Here is a 19,211-nt window from a genome sequence, read left to right on the forward strand (position 1 = left end):
TAGCATGTTCCCAAAGCTGACAATTCTGACAGGTATCTGACAGGAACAAGGCACAACAGCTGACATTGACATTAGATAGAATTGCTGAGCCAGCAGTCAGGGGGTGAGAATTTGAGAAAGTAGGGTTTTGGGAGGCGAGGAGGGGTGGATGTGTTTGTAAACGTGGCTGCTGTGTGGGTTACACCGCGTTGATGCTCGTTTGGCGTCGCATCGGTTCTACAAGTGAGCTATTGCGCGCTACGCGGTTGCGCAGATCGACTTCGGCTCGAGTCCCAGCCTTCTGAGTTTGCGTTGTGGCGAGAGAGCAAAGGATAGAGAATATTCGGCATTCATCGAGCGGCCCGTCGGCCTATACAGTGGTATGTATCATGTTGTCGATATTTTGTGGGACAGGCCAGGGATAGCCGGGAGCCACCTGTGTTTATATCTCCATGCATAAGTGGAGATTGTCCGCGGCCGTGGTTACACCCTCCGTCACATGAGTGCGGTTCAGCCGGGACGCTGCCATTCATTGTCATGACTTTAGAGGACCCATTCTACGTCGTCAAAGAGTAAGTGCACGGCGCGCGGCCGCGAGACTGCGCTGCAGCCGCTCGCTCGGCCGCCATGGCGGCGCATCGCCTGGACCACACATGATTCAACTTTTTCATCCCCTTTGCATTTAGGCTAACAATTTTGATAATACCTAGAGTATTTGTTTGCTCTATTTATTCCAATAATGAAGCACAATACAATAAGGCCTTGAAAGTAGGTGGAGTTAAAAGACAAACAAAATATTATAGCTATGATGCATTGTGATTAGTGTGTGGCCACTCAAATGTAAACATTTTCATATTGATTATTTTGAAACTTACTTGTTTCACTACCATTGTATTGGATATTTTTATTATTATTTCTATCATGAAGAAATAAACTGATTAAATAATTATGATTGTAAAGAAAATATTCATAAAACTCAAGTTGTCTTTCCATTTCATCTCGATGGTGATGAGAGAGATTAGCCAATGACATGTGTTTATGTGAACAGTGAGGTGTTCAAAGCATTAAACAAGACCAGGGGCCTGTACCTGCGCTGGCAGGAGATCTCCAAGGCGCCCGTCGCGCCCACCAGCCCCGAGGTGGAGTGGACCTCCACGGAGCTGAGGAATGCGCTGCGCAGCATCGAGTGGGACTTGGAGGACCTCGAGGACACCATCAATATCCTTTTATGTTTAAACTCACGTTCACATAAAGTTACTACTAGTGTTTAGCTTTTACATTGTTACTTTGTATTCAGCCTCTGCTGCTATTGCGAAATTTTATTTATTTCTTAATAATTTCATGTTATGTATGATATGTTTTAAGTAAGATCATTTGATACTACAGCTGTGTAAACGTTTACATGATGATTTCATGACATAAAACAACTCATCATTATTATTCCTTTATTTCATAGTATGATGATCTGATTTTGTTATATCTGAAGCCACGATAGCCGAATGGTGAAGGGTTCGAACTGGCCAACTCGTGATCTGGGGAACGCATGTTCGGTCCCTGTCACCGCTTGACTATTGTGGTGAGCTCACTCATGACACAAACATACAGTACGAGGGCTAACAGCATTTTATTATTGCACCAATTAAATTACTATAATCTTTAAAAAAAAATCTACTGGGTGTAGTCATGCAGCATGCAGCATAGAATAATGTATCCAATATACAACTAAGTATTTAATTAAACACATAACATGCAGGCAGCAATTCAAATTCAAACATACAAAACATTTAAGCAAGCAAGTAAATAAAACTACTTGATATCCTCTTCTTCAGTGCTGCGGGAAACGCCCGCAGATTTGTTCCTCAGCTTTTCACCAGCACTGTAGTCTTGATCTTGTATTAACCTACAATATGACTTATTTATTACAAATTCTTCAGTAAACTTAAGTTTTTACTTTGGTGTTTTGTTTTTGCATAATCACCACAACTGGAAAAAATTAAGTTAGTATTAGTATTAAAAATAACTTTAATAACGCATACTGTGTATGTTCCAGTGATAAATCAAACATTTTTCAATACTTATTTATTTTGCATAAAATAAATGTCAGCTTTGAGATTACAATAATTCCTTAACACTGTCACAAGCATTGTAGAAAAAAACTCATCGAAGTTTAAAATCGACAATAAAGAAATTTGCGACAGGAGGACTTTCATAGAAGCTACTAAGCAGGAGGTGAAGGTAAGAAAAATATGTATTTTCCCCAGTTAAATTTCCTTTCAGTAGATTTTTATATTTTGTGACAAAATTGGCACTCTCATTAGTGTGGGCGATATGTAGGCGAAGCTGGGCGGGGCCTGTACCGTGACTTGATTTTAATAGCAATTAACGTTTAGAATCTGATAAAAATAAGTAATTGTAGTTAGTCCTATCGTTAAACCGAACACTTTGATATCATAAATTCTTCTTCTTCTTGTCGTGTCGACAACAATCCTACACAGCGTCGGCCCAAAACTCCGCCACAAGAATGGCGGTGTCAGCAGCCTTCATTAAATCTTCCTGCGTGCAGTTGTTTGGGCACGCAGGGCATAACATAAATTGTAATAATAGTTGTGCTAAAATATAGGAACTTCAACAGAAAACTGCCCTAGTTGCCTATTTGTGATAAGGTACATCTGAATGGGAAGAGGGATAAACTGATTTCCAGTTTTTTATGCATAACAAGGCAGGTATTTGACCACAATCGCACCTGGGTGGTTTGAATGAGTTTACTCAACGACGTGTCGTGACGTCCGCAGGTGATGAAGACGAAGATGAGCCTGAATCGGAACCGCGACAGCGACGGCACGGCGCGCGAGCCGCTGCTGGGCGACGAGAGCCCGCCGCCCTTCGCCGGCTCGTGGACCAGCACGCCCAAGTACAGCCAGTACTCCAAGCTGGCCTCGCAGGACAGCCCGCGGCTCGAGCTGCTGGCCGCACAGCGCCGCATGCTGGGCGCGCAGGACGACCAGCTGCAGGTCATCAGCCACTCCGTGGGCTCGCTCAAGACGCTCTCCAAGCAGATCGGCAGCGAGCTCGACGACCAGGCCGTGTGAGTGCCCCGTGCCCCTCCATACAATAGGGTGTTTGCCACCCAGCAATCAATAGGCAACTTTCCTAAAAAAAAATTTTTAGTCCGTTAATTTTAATATAAAAAAATATTGGACACGTATATTAAAATTGTCAATCAAACAAATAATTACAAAATTATAATGCGTTGAAGTTCCGCGCGACGTAACAAAGTGCTGCACTTTTACGCACTCATTGACGTCACGGGCCTTTACTTTAGAACTTTGGCACGCTTTATCTCTTTACATTTTCATTAGTTTTAAAAAGTGAAAAATACGTGTTGAGTAATTTTTCATAAGCTGACGGACTAATTAAAACTCTTGCTTTTTTACCCAGGAAACATCCCTATTGATGTAATTTTTAAAACTGTCAAGACTCTCCCATAGATGTTATAATGGCAATACTAGCCAGTGACGTCACTATTTTGTCAACTCAATTAAACTACTTTTATCAATTACAATGCAACCAAAAATCTTATTTTACAGGTAATTTAACATTGATAAAGTTTAAGACCAGAGTGGTGGCAAATACCCAATAGCGCAATATTGCAAATACAATAACAACGCCCTTAGTGACTCTTCCACTCATGCTACTCTTGGTTGTCCTGCGAGAAATCTTCATATTTTATGACTTCCCAAAAAGTCTGATGTCAGTCAACCAACTATAATTTTATGTACAGTCACGGTATGAAAAGGTTCGTCAGTTTTCAAATTGATTCCTTCAAACACACGTTCGGTTCACACGACCAGTCCAAAACTGGATTACCGTGGGAACGAGCCCTTACCCGAGCAACTGAGACCTACCGGAAATAGGAGAGACTTCGAAGAAGTTTCTTACTTGATAAGAAGAATCTAGTTAAATGGTTCATGATTACGCTAACTCGTTTACAGCATGCTGGATGACCTGAACACGGAGCTGGAGAACGCCGACTCCAAGTTGGACTCCACGATAAAGAAGGTGGCCAAGGTGCTGCACATGAACAATGGTGAGTCTTACCTAAATAAGCCAGAACAATCCCAGCTTCGACTTCACCAGTTAGGCAAATTATTGAAACGTTGTAAGCAAACTCGCATCCTGAATGCACCTCGCTGCCTCTAAATCACGAAGAGTGGCGTCTCCGGCTGCAATCAATACAGTATTACCAGGCCTGTTCATCTCCGCGAGTTTACATCGAAAACAAAACACGCACGATGGCCTACCTACAGGATACTATTCGACAAGGCCTCACATACGAGCGAACATTGAATCACGCACGCGTATTCTTGTGTATGATGGAAGAAAATAAAGAAAATGGTGTACTAAATACTGTGCAATATTTAACTGCCTAAATAATAATAAAAACACAGAATGTCCTTTTTTAAGTTGCCTCAAGACACTGAGAGCTAAATAAGTAGTTAATATTATTCATGATAATTCATGCTAAATCATGTATTTCCTCCGCCATTTTTCGCAGTTTGGCACGTCACGTCACATCATTTTACCGAAGTCAGCCCTATAGCTTCGGCGCAGTGCCGATCACTGACGTTTGTCAACAAAATGGTGCTTGACTCTTGAGACAGGCTAAATTACACCATATTGTTAATGACATTGAGCATACATTTTTTTAAATACCTTCGCGAAGTAAAACTTCTGTACGTAGTACTTATTATTATTCTGTGGTATTACTAAAATAGGCGCGGGAAAGGTGCGAGTGGCACTCCCAAGGCCGGCTGAATTATAAACGAGCGGCACGGACGCATGCTTCAAACTGCATGTGTAATCAGGGAAATCAAACCGACTGCATATTATTTACCGATTTACCTTATTTGTGTTAAAATTCTTAATACTATAACAAAAAATATCTTTTTAAACATATAATGCCTTTACAGCGTGAAACTTTAACTGCAGTGCGAATTGCAAATTACCTGTACGGTCGGTCTATTCACTTTAATCACCCAGTTGATCAAAATGGACACCAGGCGAAATAAGTCCACTTTGATCTAATCCAGGTCATCAAAGTAGAATAGACCGTACTATAATAGCACAAGGTGATTACTCATTACAAGACACCCTGTATAGTACACAAAAATCCTGTTTTATTAACCTTAACTTGTGTTGTTTCAGACCGACGCCAGTGGCTGGCCATCCTGATCCTGATAGGTCTTCTAGTGGTTATTCTAATACTGTTCGTTATAATTTGAACACCTAACTCGTAAGGAACCCGTAGCTAAGTGTCCTGAGCCGCGCCACTCCGAGATGATGTACCCAACGCAATGTAGTTTATTTTGAGACTCGTAGCGTGAGGGTAGCGTTGAGAAAATACACGTTAACCCTTAAAAATATGTATGTATTGAAGTGAGGCATAGTGGGTTACCCTTTAATTTACGTCTTTAATTTTCTTTTGATCTCGTCCAAATTTTCCGTCATTAAAATGCAAGAAACCGTTACAAATACAAGCGGAAGAAAATCGTTATTTTCCTGGTTTCTCGAGGTTCTAGAAGCACGAGAGAAACAAGCGCAAGCTGATCGGCAAGTTTAAGAAGAGAAGTACTTGAGGAGGATTCAAAGAATTTATGATTCGGATGTCGGCTCACGGGCTAAACCTGGATGAGAGGCTTGCCATCTCGATGTACAAGTTTTATGCGGATCCTTCCCGCAAAGCGCATAAAGTCTGATTTGGCGAGGAAAGCAACCCACCGCAGATATGCAAATGGGCTTGGAGGACTCGACGATTCAGCAAGGCAAAGTGGATGGCCTAGGGCGATGGTAGAGGGCGCATAGTTACCATCGGCCAGACACATCATCTGACCTCTCTTCCAGTCGTAGCGGTTTTCCGTTCCACCGATTCGAGGAGAAGTCTCATATGCACTGATCACTGAGATCATGTATGCTGATGATTTGTGCTTTCTAGCAGAATCCTCAGAAGGCCTGCAACAGCTGATGTCCGTCTTTTACCAGGCATGCTGCAAGTTCGGCCTGAAGATAAGTGTCAAGAAGACAGAAGTGATGTCTTTGGACACAAATGACCACGAGTCTAAGCATTATGCTTGGTGGATAAGTTCCGATATCTGGGAGTACTATAACATCCAAGTGTGACCTTGATGCCGAGATCAGCAGCAGGATCAGTGCTGCAGCTGCAGCATTTGGGAAGCTGCGTTCCAAGGTTTTCTGCTCGCATGACCTAAAGCTGGCTACAAAATATTTAAACATGGCGGTTGTGCTGCCAAACCTACTGTACTCTTCCGAGGCGTGGTGCGTGTATCGCCACCATATACGCACACTGGATCGTTTCCACCTCAAATGCCTTCGCACCATCATGAAGATCAGATGGTCTGATCGAGTGCGCAATACCGAGGTGCTACGACGAGCCCATGTGGGTGGCATTGAGGCCTATATAATGCGTCGCCAACTTCGATGGTGTGGTCACGTATCACGTATGACGGAGGAGAGAGTGGCGAAGCGCATCTTCTACTCTGAACTTGAGGAGGGTAAGCGGAAACATGGCGGTCAACTCCTCAGGTACAAAGATGTACAGAAGCGGCACATGAAAAGATGCAACATTGAGCCCTCTCAGTGGGAAGGTTTGGCAGCACAGCGTCCAGAATGGCGGGAGATTGTGAAGAGGCAAGTCCACGAGTTCGAGGAGCAGCGTACGACCGAACTCGACGCGAAGCGCGATGACTTGAAGGCTCGTCCATCTGCCGCCATTCACTATAACTATGTTGGCGGCGTGCTCAGATGCCCTCAATGCGCGAGGGATTTTGCCGCGAAAATAGGCTACGTAAGCCATCTTCGGGCACACCAGCGCCGCCAAGACAGCTAGGAGTCGGAGTGGTCTCCATGGCCGAAATCGGTCGGATGGATCATCATCATCATCATCATCAGTGGGTTACCCAAATTAGATTTTATTGATAGGGCGACACGATGCACGACAAGCCATGCCCCACCAAGTCTTCGAGTCTTGCAGCTGTGCTATTTGTTTGTAACATAACAAATTACTTTTTTCCAAAAATTATTAGATGTGTTATCAAAACACCATGGTAGTCCATAAAAATTGCCAAAGTTTAGGTCTGAGTCTGAAGCAGCGCTAGGTGCTAGCTGGGGCACTAAATTGAACCCTTTCTTAATGATAACTGTGTCGTCACTTTTTTTATTAATAAAGAGTTGTGGCAACGACATCTCGGAGTGCGTACTGCGGTCTAAATATTTATTCTTGTATAAAACACTTCTCCATAGCGCGTAAACTTCGTAGACAATAGAACTGGAACGGTCTTCAATAGGTAATAGGTGTACGGTTTATTTATTAGTTTTTTGACTGTTGATTTTTGTTAGTCTGTGTTATCAATAAAAACTGTGCGGCGTTGTGGCGACTCGTGCGAGTAATCATAACATGTAATTACGCAAAGTTACGAGGGAGTGTCGAGTTCACGCCGCTGCATTGGTAAATGTAATAGACAGGCATAGAACCTGCGACGCCGCTTCCCGAGGGGCCCGCAGCCTCCAGTAATAGGCTGTGACTATGTTGTGATCGTTAGGACTGCTCGCCATTAGGGATCAATAGTGCAGTTTAAATATACCGAGTATCTTTACCAATCGACACTAACTTAAATGTACGAGTACCTTCTGGATTCCTCTTCTTGTATCGAATGGGTCGTAACAACTAAGGTCATGACAAACTTTGTGTTGAACTTCAAGGGCCGTCGTGACGTGGTTCATAGCATGCCTTCCTAACATACAATATTATGTCTTAGGTATAATCATTGATTTTATTAGAATGATTTATTCATAAAATTAGCCTAATAGAGTCTATTTTTTAATCCAAATCTGTAAAATGAATTTTGAACCTGTCACTTTGTTAAGCTAGCTGTTAGTTTTTTTTAGTATAATTAGCTGAATAAAATTAAAATGGGACTGTAATATTAAAATAGGACCCTATTTATATTCAGCAATAAAACTAATCACTAGTCATTCCTAAGAAGAAAATAGTACCGAGCCAAATAGCAACTGTGATTGGCCTAACACTGATAGTGTCACTGCAAAGTTATTTAAATTAATTACTATGACCATCTCTACACACATACTTTTAGGCTCTTATTATAGTTAAATAGTTTAAATACTTCATGGCTGAGGATAGAGGCCTAGACATCGCGCTCGATGTCCTGTAAATGATTAGCGATCTGAACTGACCTACTGACTTCAATGATTAGTAAAGCCTACGTTATATAAATAAATGTCAATTTATTTATTTGTCATATCTAGGCTTTATAGATAGCTTAAATTATTATTACCAATTAACTTTATTTATTAGTAAATAGTTGTTTTTTCTTCCTGTGATTGCTTCTCCATTGTTGTCTTAATATTTATGTACATTCGACAGCACATGAAAGCAGATAATATTATAGTAATAGCATCTATTGTAACCGTATGACGTCACAGTGTTTACCTTAATGTGCTGTCGACCGTACAATGTACCAAACGTATAACATGTAATACCTAGAATAAGTCGTAAACACGCAATATTATTTTTTATAGTTAAGATTATGTTTTATATGAAATGTATATTTCCAATGAGGGTTTTCGCGATTGAAAAATCCGCCAGATGGCAATACGTAGACGCGAGGTCCAAATGCTGCATGATTGGTGGATTTTGACATATCTGTCAATGTCATGTCACAAATAACCAATCATGCAGCATTTGGACCTCACGTCTACGTATTGCCATCTGGCGGATTTTTCAATCGCGAAAGCCCTCATTACATGCAAATCTGTGTGCACCAGGCGCCGCGGCGCCATCTACAATAGGCAGAGAGGCCATTGAAGGCGACGCTAATAGAATGTGGTCAACTAATCGGGATAAACTTTTGGGAAAGTGCTATTATATCTGCAAATGTTTATTTATTAGTACCTCTTGAAGCTATCTTGCTGCACTGAAACAGCAATTCTGACAGTAACCTATGTGTAAAAATAGTTTTGCAATGAAAAGCCACAATATTTTATGATAATTTGTTCACCTGTTATGTGGTTTCGCCTTGACACATTGTCTTGTTGAGAAAATTCCCAAATTCTGTTAGCGCCGACTTCTAAGTTGCGTATTTTAATAAATATGTATTAACAAGCAAACCTTAAAAAAAGAATGATTGTATAAAACAATAAATGAATATTTATAAATAATAATAACGTATAATAAGATAATTATGTCGCAGGACAGTGGATGGCCCGCGGTCGCCATATTTGTTGTTGTTTTGCAATCCATCTGGCCTCGAGTCGGATGCGCGACGTGTGAGCCTCGTATCCACTTGATCAGCCTCAGGCCGAGCAGCCTCTAGGGAGACTGAGGCTGCTCAAGCGGATACGAGGCTAGAGGCAGAGGGTCGAGGTACATTGCGAATCGAGGTGGCGCGACGCGATCCTCCAGTTTAGAGCAAAACTTCTTTAGCACCTGACGTGCGTATGCCGTCTCCACTGAGCGAACTAAAATCGACTAAATCTGGCTCGGTCCGCAACGACGAAATTTGGCGACGGGTCGTGCCTCAGGCTGAGGCAGCTCGACCCGAGGCCGGCTCTAGTGGAGAGGCTTAATAAATGTTAGTTAAAATTATACAACATTATCCAGTTTTGAAATGTTCAATAAAAGGTTAAAACCGGTGACATGTGTTTTTATTTTTACTATCAATAGTTTACATCCACATTTCTTCTTCTTTTAACTTTAAAATTTGCTGAATATTAATAAAATTGATTCAGGTTGCAAACGTTAAGTAGGTACATACCTAACTAGTAACTACGCTACGAGTAGGTAATATTATAAACTCGAAAGTTCGTGAGCGTATAGTACCTATTTATTGGATGTTTGTTAGGCACTCCTCGCACTGGACGGAGTTTCCTGAAACTTTGTTATTGCTTAGTTAAAAATCGGAATAGTGCATGTTGTAGGTAGTTATGATAGCAACGTAATTGTGTAAGAGTTAGTTGATAGTTTTGCTACTTTTTAATTCCTTATTTACTATCCAGAATGTTTACGTCGACATTGTAGGTAGATCTAAATATTCTAGAACGCTGAAAGAAGTGCTAACAACAAAAGGTACAGTCTGCTCTGTCTGCCGTAGCGTAGTCCAAATGGGTAACGAGCACGTCACTTCCGCACGTAGTTTACACCTCTGACAACAGATGGCGCTGTATGCCTGAAACCACTGAAACTACGCTACGATGTAAAATAATAAATTAATAGTTTATTTAAAAAACTAAAAACACGCTAAAGTGCTTGAAAAGACAAACCCAATGAACCCAAACTCTACAATTGCCAAGTTTCATGATGATACAAGAATTAGAAGTGAGTGTAATTCAGATTCTTATATTCCATTACATAGTTACATACCTACACGAAGACCTAATGAAAGCGTGTTAAAAAGGCTGCCTTTGCTATTACAGCCAATGTAGTCTTATCTTTACCGTTTTGAGGTGGGTGGCCGAAACTAACTGCTTTTAAATAAAGAGTCAGGGCCCTGAAAACCACCGGGTACATTAAAAAAAAAGCAGAAAGAAGACTAACAAGCACTAATACTTTTTCCTTGATACTTACTTCGATAACTTAGGAGAAAAATTGAAGATAGGTTTCAGCTGTCGAGTATTAATTCTGCAGAAAAATATTTTGTATTTTTTATAAATCTTTCATGATGTGATACACTCATGAACGTTCACGAATACTTATTGGCTAAAATACCCATTAACAATCGGTAAACCCAAATTTTCATCAAAACTGTTATCATGACTCTTCACTTTCCCGCGTCAAGAAGTCCTTCCGTATTGTGATTTCAGCCGGTACATTGACTGGTACTTCTACGAATCACGATGTGATGTTTGTAGAAACAACGTAATATTGTGTAATGCTTTTTGAAACTTTTATTTCTGTACAGTTAATGAGCAGTACCTACTTACCTACCTACAAGTAAAGTTACTAAACCATCTCAAAGCTTATGAATCCCAATCTCTCTGAATGGCTGTAAGAACTAAGAACACTGAAAATATCTTGTTCCTTTTTGTCCGGATAAAATATGCAAAGTGAGTGCCTAAGAACTCCGGCACTCAATGCCTCCGAGTCCCTGCCTCATTAGCCGGCATTACTGATAGTGAACACCACCGGAATTATACAAATATTTTTACTCTTAAAACTCATTGAAAAGCTATCAAAATTTAAAAGGTTTGCCGGGAAAATAATGATCGTTGCAAAATGAAGAGGAAAAGTTTATTTCATTGTCATGGACGCTTTCATAGATCGTTCAACGTTTGATTTACTTTGGTAAATTATGAACATACTTATCTGTCAGTAATTAAATGTTTAATATTTAATAAGTTTGATTTTTTTTTTCCAAATAAAGCGTTTTCTGTATGTTTAGAACTTTTCACGTTGAGTAGGCGTGCCTGAAAAAATCACGAGCAATAGAAAAAATAATGTGACATGCATATTGTATTCATCACACTTCGAAAGGTACAGTCGAGTAGTACCTACGCTAGGACCGATCCTAGCGTATCACTATACAAGCACGCACGCCTAATCATATTGGGGCCCGAGCCCCAAGTGCAACTGCAAACCAATTATCTATTTTACATTGGCCTTGGCCATCACCTCTGCCGCGACACTCCTGCGCACTGCATACAAATAAGGTCATTATTCAATAGAATGTCAATTGGTAAGTCTTCCTTGTTAGCACCCCGCATTGCAACAGTGTTGCATCAATTGCTAAACGTTTTCCTAGTAGTGCCTGATTGTTGTATCAATTGCTACTTAAACGTTTTCCTGGTCGTACCTGTGCTGTGTGGTGGTTGTGTTATTGATAGATCGCCCGGAGTCCTGCCAGCAGGACTTAAAGTACTTCCGGTAGGACGCAAAATTAAAAGATCACAGTTTCGTAAGTATACATTGTACAAATTTCAAATTTACACGAAAAAATAGAGTGTTTCTCTCTCTTTCACCCAATAGTGCCCAAGATCGAAAAACGCGACAAACCGTTAGTCGGAGCCCGATGGCGCACGAGTATACACGGGGGCAGCGCGTTCGCGCTCGCGCGACACATTTTGACGCGCCGGGCGTGGAGTCGGCAACATTTTGGCGATAATATTATAATGAATGTGAAGTATTCCAGCCTAATCAAACATTTATAATTTATTTCTTGTTTTTGTTTTTAATTTGTAGTGTATTTGTAAGTGATAGGTGTAATTTCTAATACAAAGTGACGTACCAAAGTAATTAATTTAAAGTTCCTTATTATAGTTCCTATTAGTTAAGTTGAAAGAAGATAAACAAGTTTATAATATATTAAGAAAAGTAAAATACTGGTTAAACAAAATGATTCTACGACATGACTTTTTATTTAATAAACACTAACCAAGTGTTTACTACTTCTGGTGAGGATGAGTTCAAATTTGAAGGTCACCGTACTGCTGGAAGGACCAGCAAGCAAACACGTACAAATTGCGTACTGCGGGCAGGACTTGCGATAATCTTCTGGCAGGACGTTTAGAACAAAAGACCAGTCCTTCCAGAAGAGCCTTCCAGCAGGACAAAGCACCGGGCGATCTATCATTATTGTACCCAACGACCATGTAATTCAGAAGCGACGATAGCCGAAACGGTGAAAGTGTCAAAATGGCTGACTCGTGATACGAGGAACGCGGTTCGATCCCCGCCGCTGCTTGACTATCTTGGTGAACAACCCACTCATAACAAGCATATTTAGCTTACCACGGGGGTTAACGGGGTTAAATTGCTAATATTCTTTAAAAAAAAAAAACTTTTTCACATGCTCAAACTGCGGTTCGCCGTGAACACGAGTTACATTAATAACATCATTTTACATGCGAGAGAAAAATTAAATTTCCATACAACGTGCATGCAGATCTAATTTTCTGCGTCAGTACATAATAATATCTTCGGCGCGAACCCTTTTATAGTTGGTTAGACGACATTTTATTATTCCCGGCAGACGGGCGAGCTGGAGCTCAGGTGAGCGAGCACTACGCCATCGCGCCACTTAGCCGCGGGGCTGCGGGCCGGGTAGCGTGAAAACATTTTCTAAGCTCTTTACTTAGAAATGGCCACCATTAATGTATGTAGGTATTATAATAAATTTAGTATGCTTTTATTCAGTCACAAAATCATCCATGCACCCTGCAGCTTCCATTATGGGTGCATCCACATTCTGGTGTAGGTACTTAGGTAGGTAAGTACAAGTGATTTTTGGTGACTGTGGCATTCAGTCATATTTCTATGTGGATGTTTTTTTTACATCCTTTCATTCGTTTTGCACTTCTGACGACTGATTTTAATTTATGATTGCCTTCCCCGGTGAAATAAGTAGGTATGCTAGAGTAAAAAAGCAAGAAATTGACAACACAAATTCCAAAGAAGCTCAGCATGTCTGTAGCCGCAACCTTAGGGAGGAATTATTATCGAGGAATACAATGTAATGCTGCGCTAATAATGCCTTCTACCGACGTGCTCCGATACAGCCGGGTTCCCAAGCTTTTTCCGCTTTTCTCTTTTGATGTATTTTTATCGTGATTTTTCTCGGCGACACTTATTAAGTAGCTATTTACTCTATATTATGGGTGTGTAAGATTCTCTTAACGGTGTCCACTGGCCAGCTGTGGTTATCTTGGTTATCTTGAACTTGGGATTTGATAATATAATTATTGACTATTCAAGAATCATACCAATTCTAATAAGATAAATTGTATTTTACTGAATCTTCGTTTGATCTCTATGATAATGCAATGCTGTTTCTCTTTCATACTTACGAGCACATTAATTATATGTATTATTATATTTCATAATTTTTATAGATTTACGATGTGACGATTCGTAACATTGAAGGTCGAGGCACACAACACTTTGGGAACAAACGTCCACAGCTAGAACCGTAAGAAAACACTAGAACTTTCTCGGAGGTCTGGGATTGAAATCCGATCATGTCAGCCGGGAGCAGAGTAAATATTTATTTTGCCGATGCCAAGAAATGCAAATACGACTGAAAATAAATATCACAATGTTGCTCAATATTGTTACAGTTTATATTTAGAAATACATAAAATCTTAGAAAATGCTTTGACAAAGTTTTTCAAACGGGTAAAAGCTAGCTGCATTTTGTCGGAGATTTTTCTTCTGTTACCTACTCGTAGGTACATGTTGACTTTCTTAGTTCTTTGTCTTTCTCATCTGCATAACCAGAAGATTATTCTGATCGTCATTTAGTAGGTAATAATATAGGTTTGCATGCAGAATATTTCTGATTGATAAATATTGTTTTCTGATCTCGATCGCTTTTCAACCGACTTCAAAAAAAGCAGGAGGTTCTCAATTCGACCCGTATGTTTTTTTTTCTATGTTTGTTACGCGATAACTCCGCCAATTATGAACCGATTTGAACAAATCTATTTTCGGCGTATAGGTAATACCTCAAGGGTGGTCCTATTTAAATTTAATAATAAAAAAACAACCCCTAAAGGTGGAAAATTGGGGATGAACTTTTTTATACGCAATATCTCCGCCGATTATAAACCAATTTGAACAATAATTTTTTTGTTGAATAGGTATTATTAAAAGGGTGGTTTCATGCGAATTTGAAGAAAATATTTCACCCCCAAGGGTGGAAAATTGGGGATGAACTTTTTTATACGCAATATCTCCGCCGATTATGAACCAATTTGAACGATTATTTTTTTGTTGAATAGGTATTATTTGTGTTCACGCATTTGAAGTCGGTTTTTTTTTAAAGTGATTTAATTTAATCATGTCTTTTCAGGGCGTATTTCAAAGGACGCAGGCACAAAGGACATGTAATCTAGCATCCCTTAGCTGCAGCCGCGTGTGCACCTGGTGGGTTTAATTAAGGCAGGCCTATTGTGCGGCGCAGGCTCCGGAGCAATCATCTTCCTTATCGGCCGAGCGGGTTGATACACGCGCGTTGTTATTGTCCAGCATTAAGTAGGCAATCAAACTAGAGTATTCAAACTTGCAAAATTACCTGACACAAAAGTATTTGTACAAAAGTGAGTAATCTACTCGTACATATTTTAAATCAATGATTGTTACATTGGAACGTCCATGGAACGTCGTGGAATCATCGAAGTTTTTTGACTACAAGTTATAGGTAGCCTACTCTCTCCCTACCTCTAAGTTGCGTGCACATAACTACATACGACACATGTATATTTATACAGGTATCTCGTTATGCACCTACATAAGAGTAGGGTATGCATCTACGTGCTGTCCGCCCCATGGAGCGCACCTCACAAGTCACACGTATTCTCACGAGCGTTAAGAGTTTCGTTTATATTTGGTATTCGCTTCCAAGATAGCTACGGGGAGCTCGAAGCGCGAATGTCGCGTTTCCCAAGCCGCGTCTCCAGGGCTCTCGACGAGCGAGCGGCGCCGAGCGAGCGCCGCATTCCTGAGGTCCCGGCTTTTACAAGGGACCGAATTCTTTGGATATTCAAGCGAAAATATCCGACTTCCTATTGATGTCCAAGTTTCAATATTTTGCTACACAAGTACTGATTCAAGGAGAATCTTATGAATGAATCTAGTTATCGATCACATTTTGATTTTCTCGCAAAGATAGGAATCACAAGTTTCTCGATCTTACATTGTCTATACTTTTAGTATGACACTTCAAGTAAATGATAATTCAGTAGGTAATTACTAAATTCTATTACCTAGTTAGGTACCTACCTAATCAATTATTGTAATAGTTATGAAGCGGTGAAGATTGTAATAGTTATCAAGCGGATTTCTCTATACAGCTTTTTTAAAAGCGCCAAGAAAGAGAGGATTTCCCCAACATTTTGTTTCAATATTTTTCAATTTTCAATACGGTATCAAAAATAAGTACTTACAATAATCTAAGCCGTGAAACAGTTTTCTATTGACAATTATGACATCTGCCTGAGGTACAAATAAAGCTCTGTTTCCGAGCAGCATTTCGCATGCAGCTGGCTGATATCGGCAGGAGTGACAACTGACGCCCGCAGGCAGGCGCAGGACATAGACCGCCATTCTAGCAACGTAGGAGCAGCAGGCCCGCCTCCTTACTGGAAAATTTAAATGCATTTTTCAGGACTTTCGTTTTTCGGTTTTTAAATGCCGGCTAGATACCATCAGTCTTTGAGGCTCCTCCCTGAAGTGTGTGCTAAGGGCTTCGACCACAATGAGAGAAGTTTCCGGAGTAAACCAGAGTTTTCAAAATGACGCTTTTTGATTTGTGTCAGTTATCACCGACACCGATACGGTGTTAATTGTATCTCTGAAGGGGCAAGACCACGCATTCTCAAAATCGAAGGCTGTCAGTTTGTTTGCCTAATATAAACGGAGATAATTATTGTCGCTTTAAGAAGTAACACTGTGTTTTTTTTTAACTAGGCATTTACTAGCGCTTTTATAAAAAAAACTATTTAAGTAGTATCTCTAAATAAAAATGTTATCGCAATTAACGGCAAAATAAACCATAGAATTCCGCTCAGCTGGTGTATGGACTGTACTAGACTACTAATGAGCGCTCATCAGTTGAATTTTAAAACCACCGTGATTTTTTAATTTATTTTGCGTACGTATTGTAATTTCTGTGTAGGTATTAGTAGGATACTTGAGTGAGAGTTGGACTTTTGTGTCCTCAAGAGGCCTCGACTCGTGGACACGCAGGCGACGGCCGAGGTGCGATCAGCTCGGCGCGTTAATTGATTCGCCTGCCAGCCGTAATCGCAGCCGATCAGGGCGCAGCCTCCTAGTTAATCCAATATTATGATTAGATTCATTAGGCTTCGGATTACGTACGTTTAGCTCGGGACGAGCTACTGCCGCACGTGTGATTGCGAACATCTAATCTAATCAGAGTGAGGCGAGCCGAAAAATAGCGTGGTACGGTACGGCGGGAAGCAAATGGATGAGCGCGGAGCGGGCCGGTGGGAAATAGGTAATAGGGTTTCCAGTGGAATGCTTTGCGAAGTGGAACGAGCTCATAAGATGGACGCATGTCACCAATGGTCTAATCTAACAATACAAACTCCGGCAACGGCTTTGTGCTGAATATCTAAATAAGAAAAAGATAAAAATGAGGAAGGATTTATATTTTATTTAGGTATTACTCTCGGCTATTACGTATGCTAACTACAAGTTAATTTAAGTATAACTTTATTCACTTTTGCAGTTCAGGCCAACCAACTCCACCTGCCGCCCGCGCCATCAAATAAAGTGCATAATGAGTTTTCAAACATCACAAACATGCATGAAAGCCTCAGCGAGGAAGTTCTATTTAGACATGTTGTTCACTCAGAAAAGTTCCGTTTAAAAGTTACCAACGTTTGAAAGTTTTCTGCATTGCACTTTGAAATTAATAACATGATAAAAACTTCTCATAAAGCTTCTGGTTGCCAGAGTAGAGTTCTTTGTTTTATGTTACATTCGAGTTTTATAGAGGAATACTAGGTCTATTTACTTATTTGGTCATTTACGATTCCACTTTTATAAAATTGTTAGGGCTCCAACACACGATACTTTGAACACAAATTACTTTGTGAGCGCTGCATCGAGGCTCCCGGATTGATCGCCGCTATCAATTTCGTGGTCGTGTTCCGCAGCTGCCAGTCACACATAAATCTCTGGACACGCTCGAATCGCCGGCGCTACATCTGTAACTTGACCGTCCTGTTAGTAACACAACTAATACGTTGTCGCGTGGCAGTGATTGATCACTTATAGGTCGGCTCGGTGGCCGCGCGTTCAAAATTATTTTTATGAGGGATGAGGGTTTAACTACGGAGTGCGGTGCGTTTAACCACGACTCACCGATGATACAATTTCTTGTATTCTTACTAGCTTCTCACCTGCGCGGCAGGTCTCTCGGGCTAGTCGGGCAACCCGTAACCCACAATTGAGTGGGCCGGGGCCGTCGAGGCATTTGCCCGGGCCACGATGCAGGGGACATCTTTAAAAACTCCCACAGATGAGGGCTGGCGGGGCGTTTTCCCGGGCCCATTCTTTGGAGGGCCGCTCTCGGTACTTTTCTGATCAGCAGAGCTGACTGAGCAGCGGCATGGTGCATACCGTAACTCGCTACGGCGGATGGGGGTCCTGTTGTACAAAAACAACTGGAAAACTTCTATAAAAAATAACTGGAGGAGGGGATTGGGGGTTCTCTTGAAGCCGAAGAGGGCCGCTCGTGAGCAAGCCACTAGCCTGCCTGAGGCGGAGCTGCAAATGTCCCGGCACCCGGGGCGATACACCCCAGAATGGTCTGGTGATTTTTGGGTTACCGATTCGAAGATACCAATCACATGACCGTCCTTGTTATGACTGACTGAATTCAGTCGTTCGAACTTTTCAGATTCCCTAGTACTTCATGAGGCTTTGTATAGGCAGGTACAATAATGTCTATATGAAGTTAGTCCTTTGTCATAAGTCGTAGGCGGCTATTTCTCATCGCCACGGTTCTCATCGTCACCTTCGTGGCGAATTTTATTTCTAACTTATTTCAACTTTTTGTAAACAAAAATTGTAGCGCTTGATGTGAAGATTGTATTCTCAGTAAATCAGGCAAATAGTGAGTCTCGTTTGGAAGCTTTAACGTTTTGAATTTTTTGATGCCACGAAAGTGATTCTGTACTTCACAGCAATAATTTTTTCAAACTTTACTACTGTAAATGACTCTTAAGTGTTTATAAAACATATATTTTGTCTTATTTTCATAGATAAATAGTAATAACATAATATAAATAGGTACCTACTTAAATACAAGATAAAATTTTACCGATTACGCCACCTACTAAGTTACAAGATTCTACGCAATTGGTTTTAAGGGTGACACTGGTGGCATTCTGAAATGCTGAAGAAGCAAAAAACGGATTATCAGTACCTCAATAAAAAAGAACTCTAACTGATTATCAGTCCCTCAACAAAAATGTATTTTTTATTTAGGCCAGAGGGCCTCGTATTTTTGTTATACAACTTTTAAGTCAAACTTCAGATTAAATTTATCTTACAAACAGATACACACACAGTCACATATACAGACATGCATACAGTCACACAGACAAACAGACAACAAAAATACGAGGCCCTTATTTATTTATTGATGTACTGATCTCTACTTACCACGTATAATTTA

The 19,211-nt window shown here is 40.7% G+C and overlaps 2 protein-coding genes across 2 annotated transcripts; both read left to right on the forward strand.

The window, feature by feature from the left end:
- Positions 1-65: 65 nt before the first annotated feature.
- On the forward strand, positions 66-9,109 carry Syx6 (syntaxin 6). The gene is made up of 6 exons (XM_028314589.1): positions 66-551; positions 1,028-1,197; positions 2,120-2,214; positions 2,772-3,064; positions 3,972-4,066; positions 5,185-9,109. Exons 1-6 carry the CDS (start codon positions 517-519, stop codon positions 5,259-5,261), a joined length of 765 nt encoding a protein of 254 aa, XP_028170390.1. The 5' UTR covers positions 66-516; the 3' UTR covers positions 5,262-9,109.
- Positions 6,192-9,633, forward strand: LOC114360035 (uncharacterized). Its single transcript, XM_028314590.1, has 2 exons — positions 6,192-6,421; positions 6,464-9,633. Exons 1-2 carry the CDS (start codon positions 6,269-6,271, stop codon positions 6,881-6,883), a joined length of 573 nt encoding a protein of 190 aa, XP_028170391.1. The 5' UTR covers positions 6,192-6,268; the 3' UTR covers positions 6,884-9,633.
- The last annotated feature ends 9,578 nt before the right edge of the window (positions 9,634-19,211 follow it).

Source organism: Ostrinia furnacalis, unplaced genomic scaffold (assembly GCF_004193835.3).
Source record: "Ostrinia furnacalis isolate ACB-3 unplaced genomic scaffold, ASM419383v2 OfSCF4804, whole genome shotgun sequence".
In the NCBI taxonomy this organism is placed as follows: domain Eukaryota; kingdom Metazoa; phylum Arthropoda; class Insecta; order Lepidoptera; family Crambidae; genus Ostrinia; species Ostrinia furnacalis.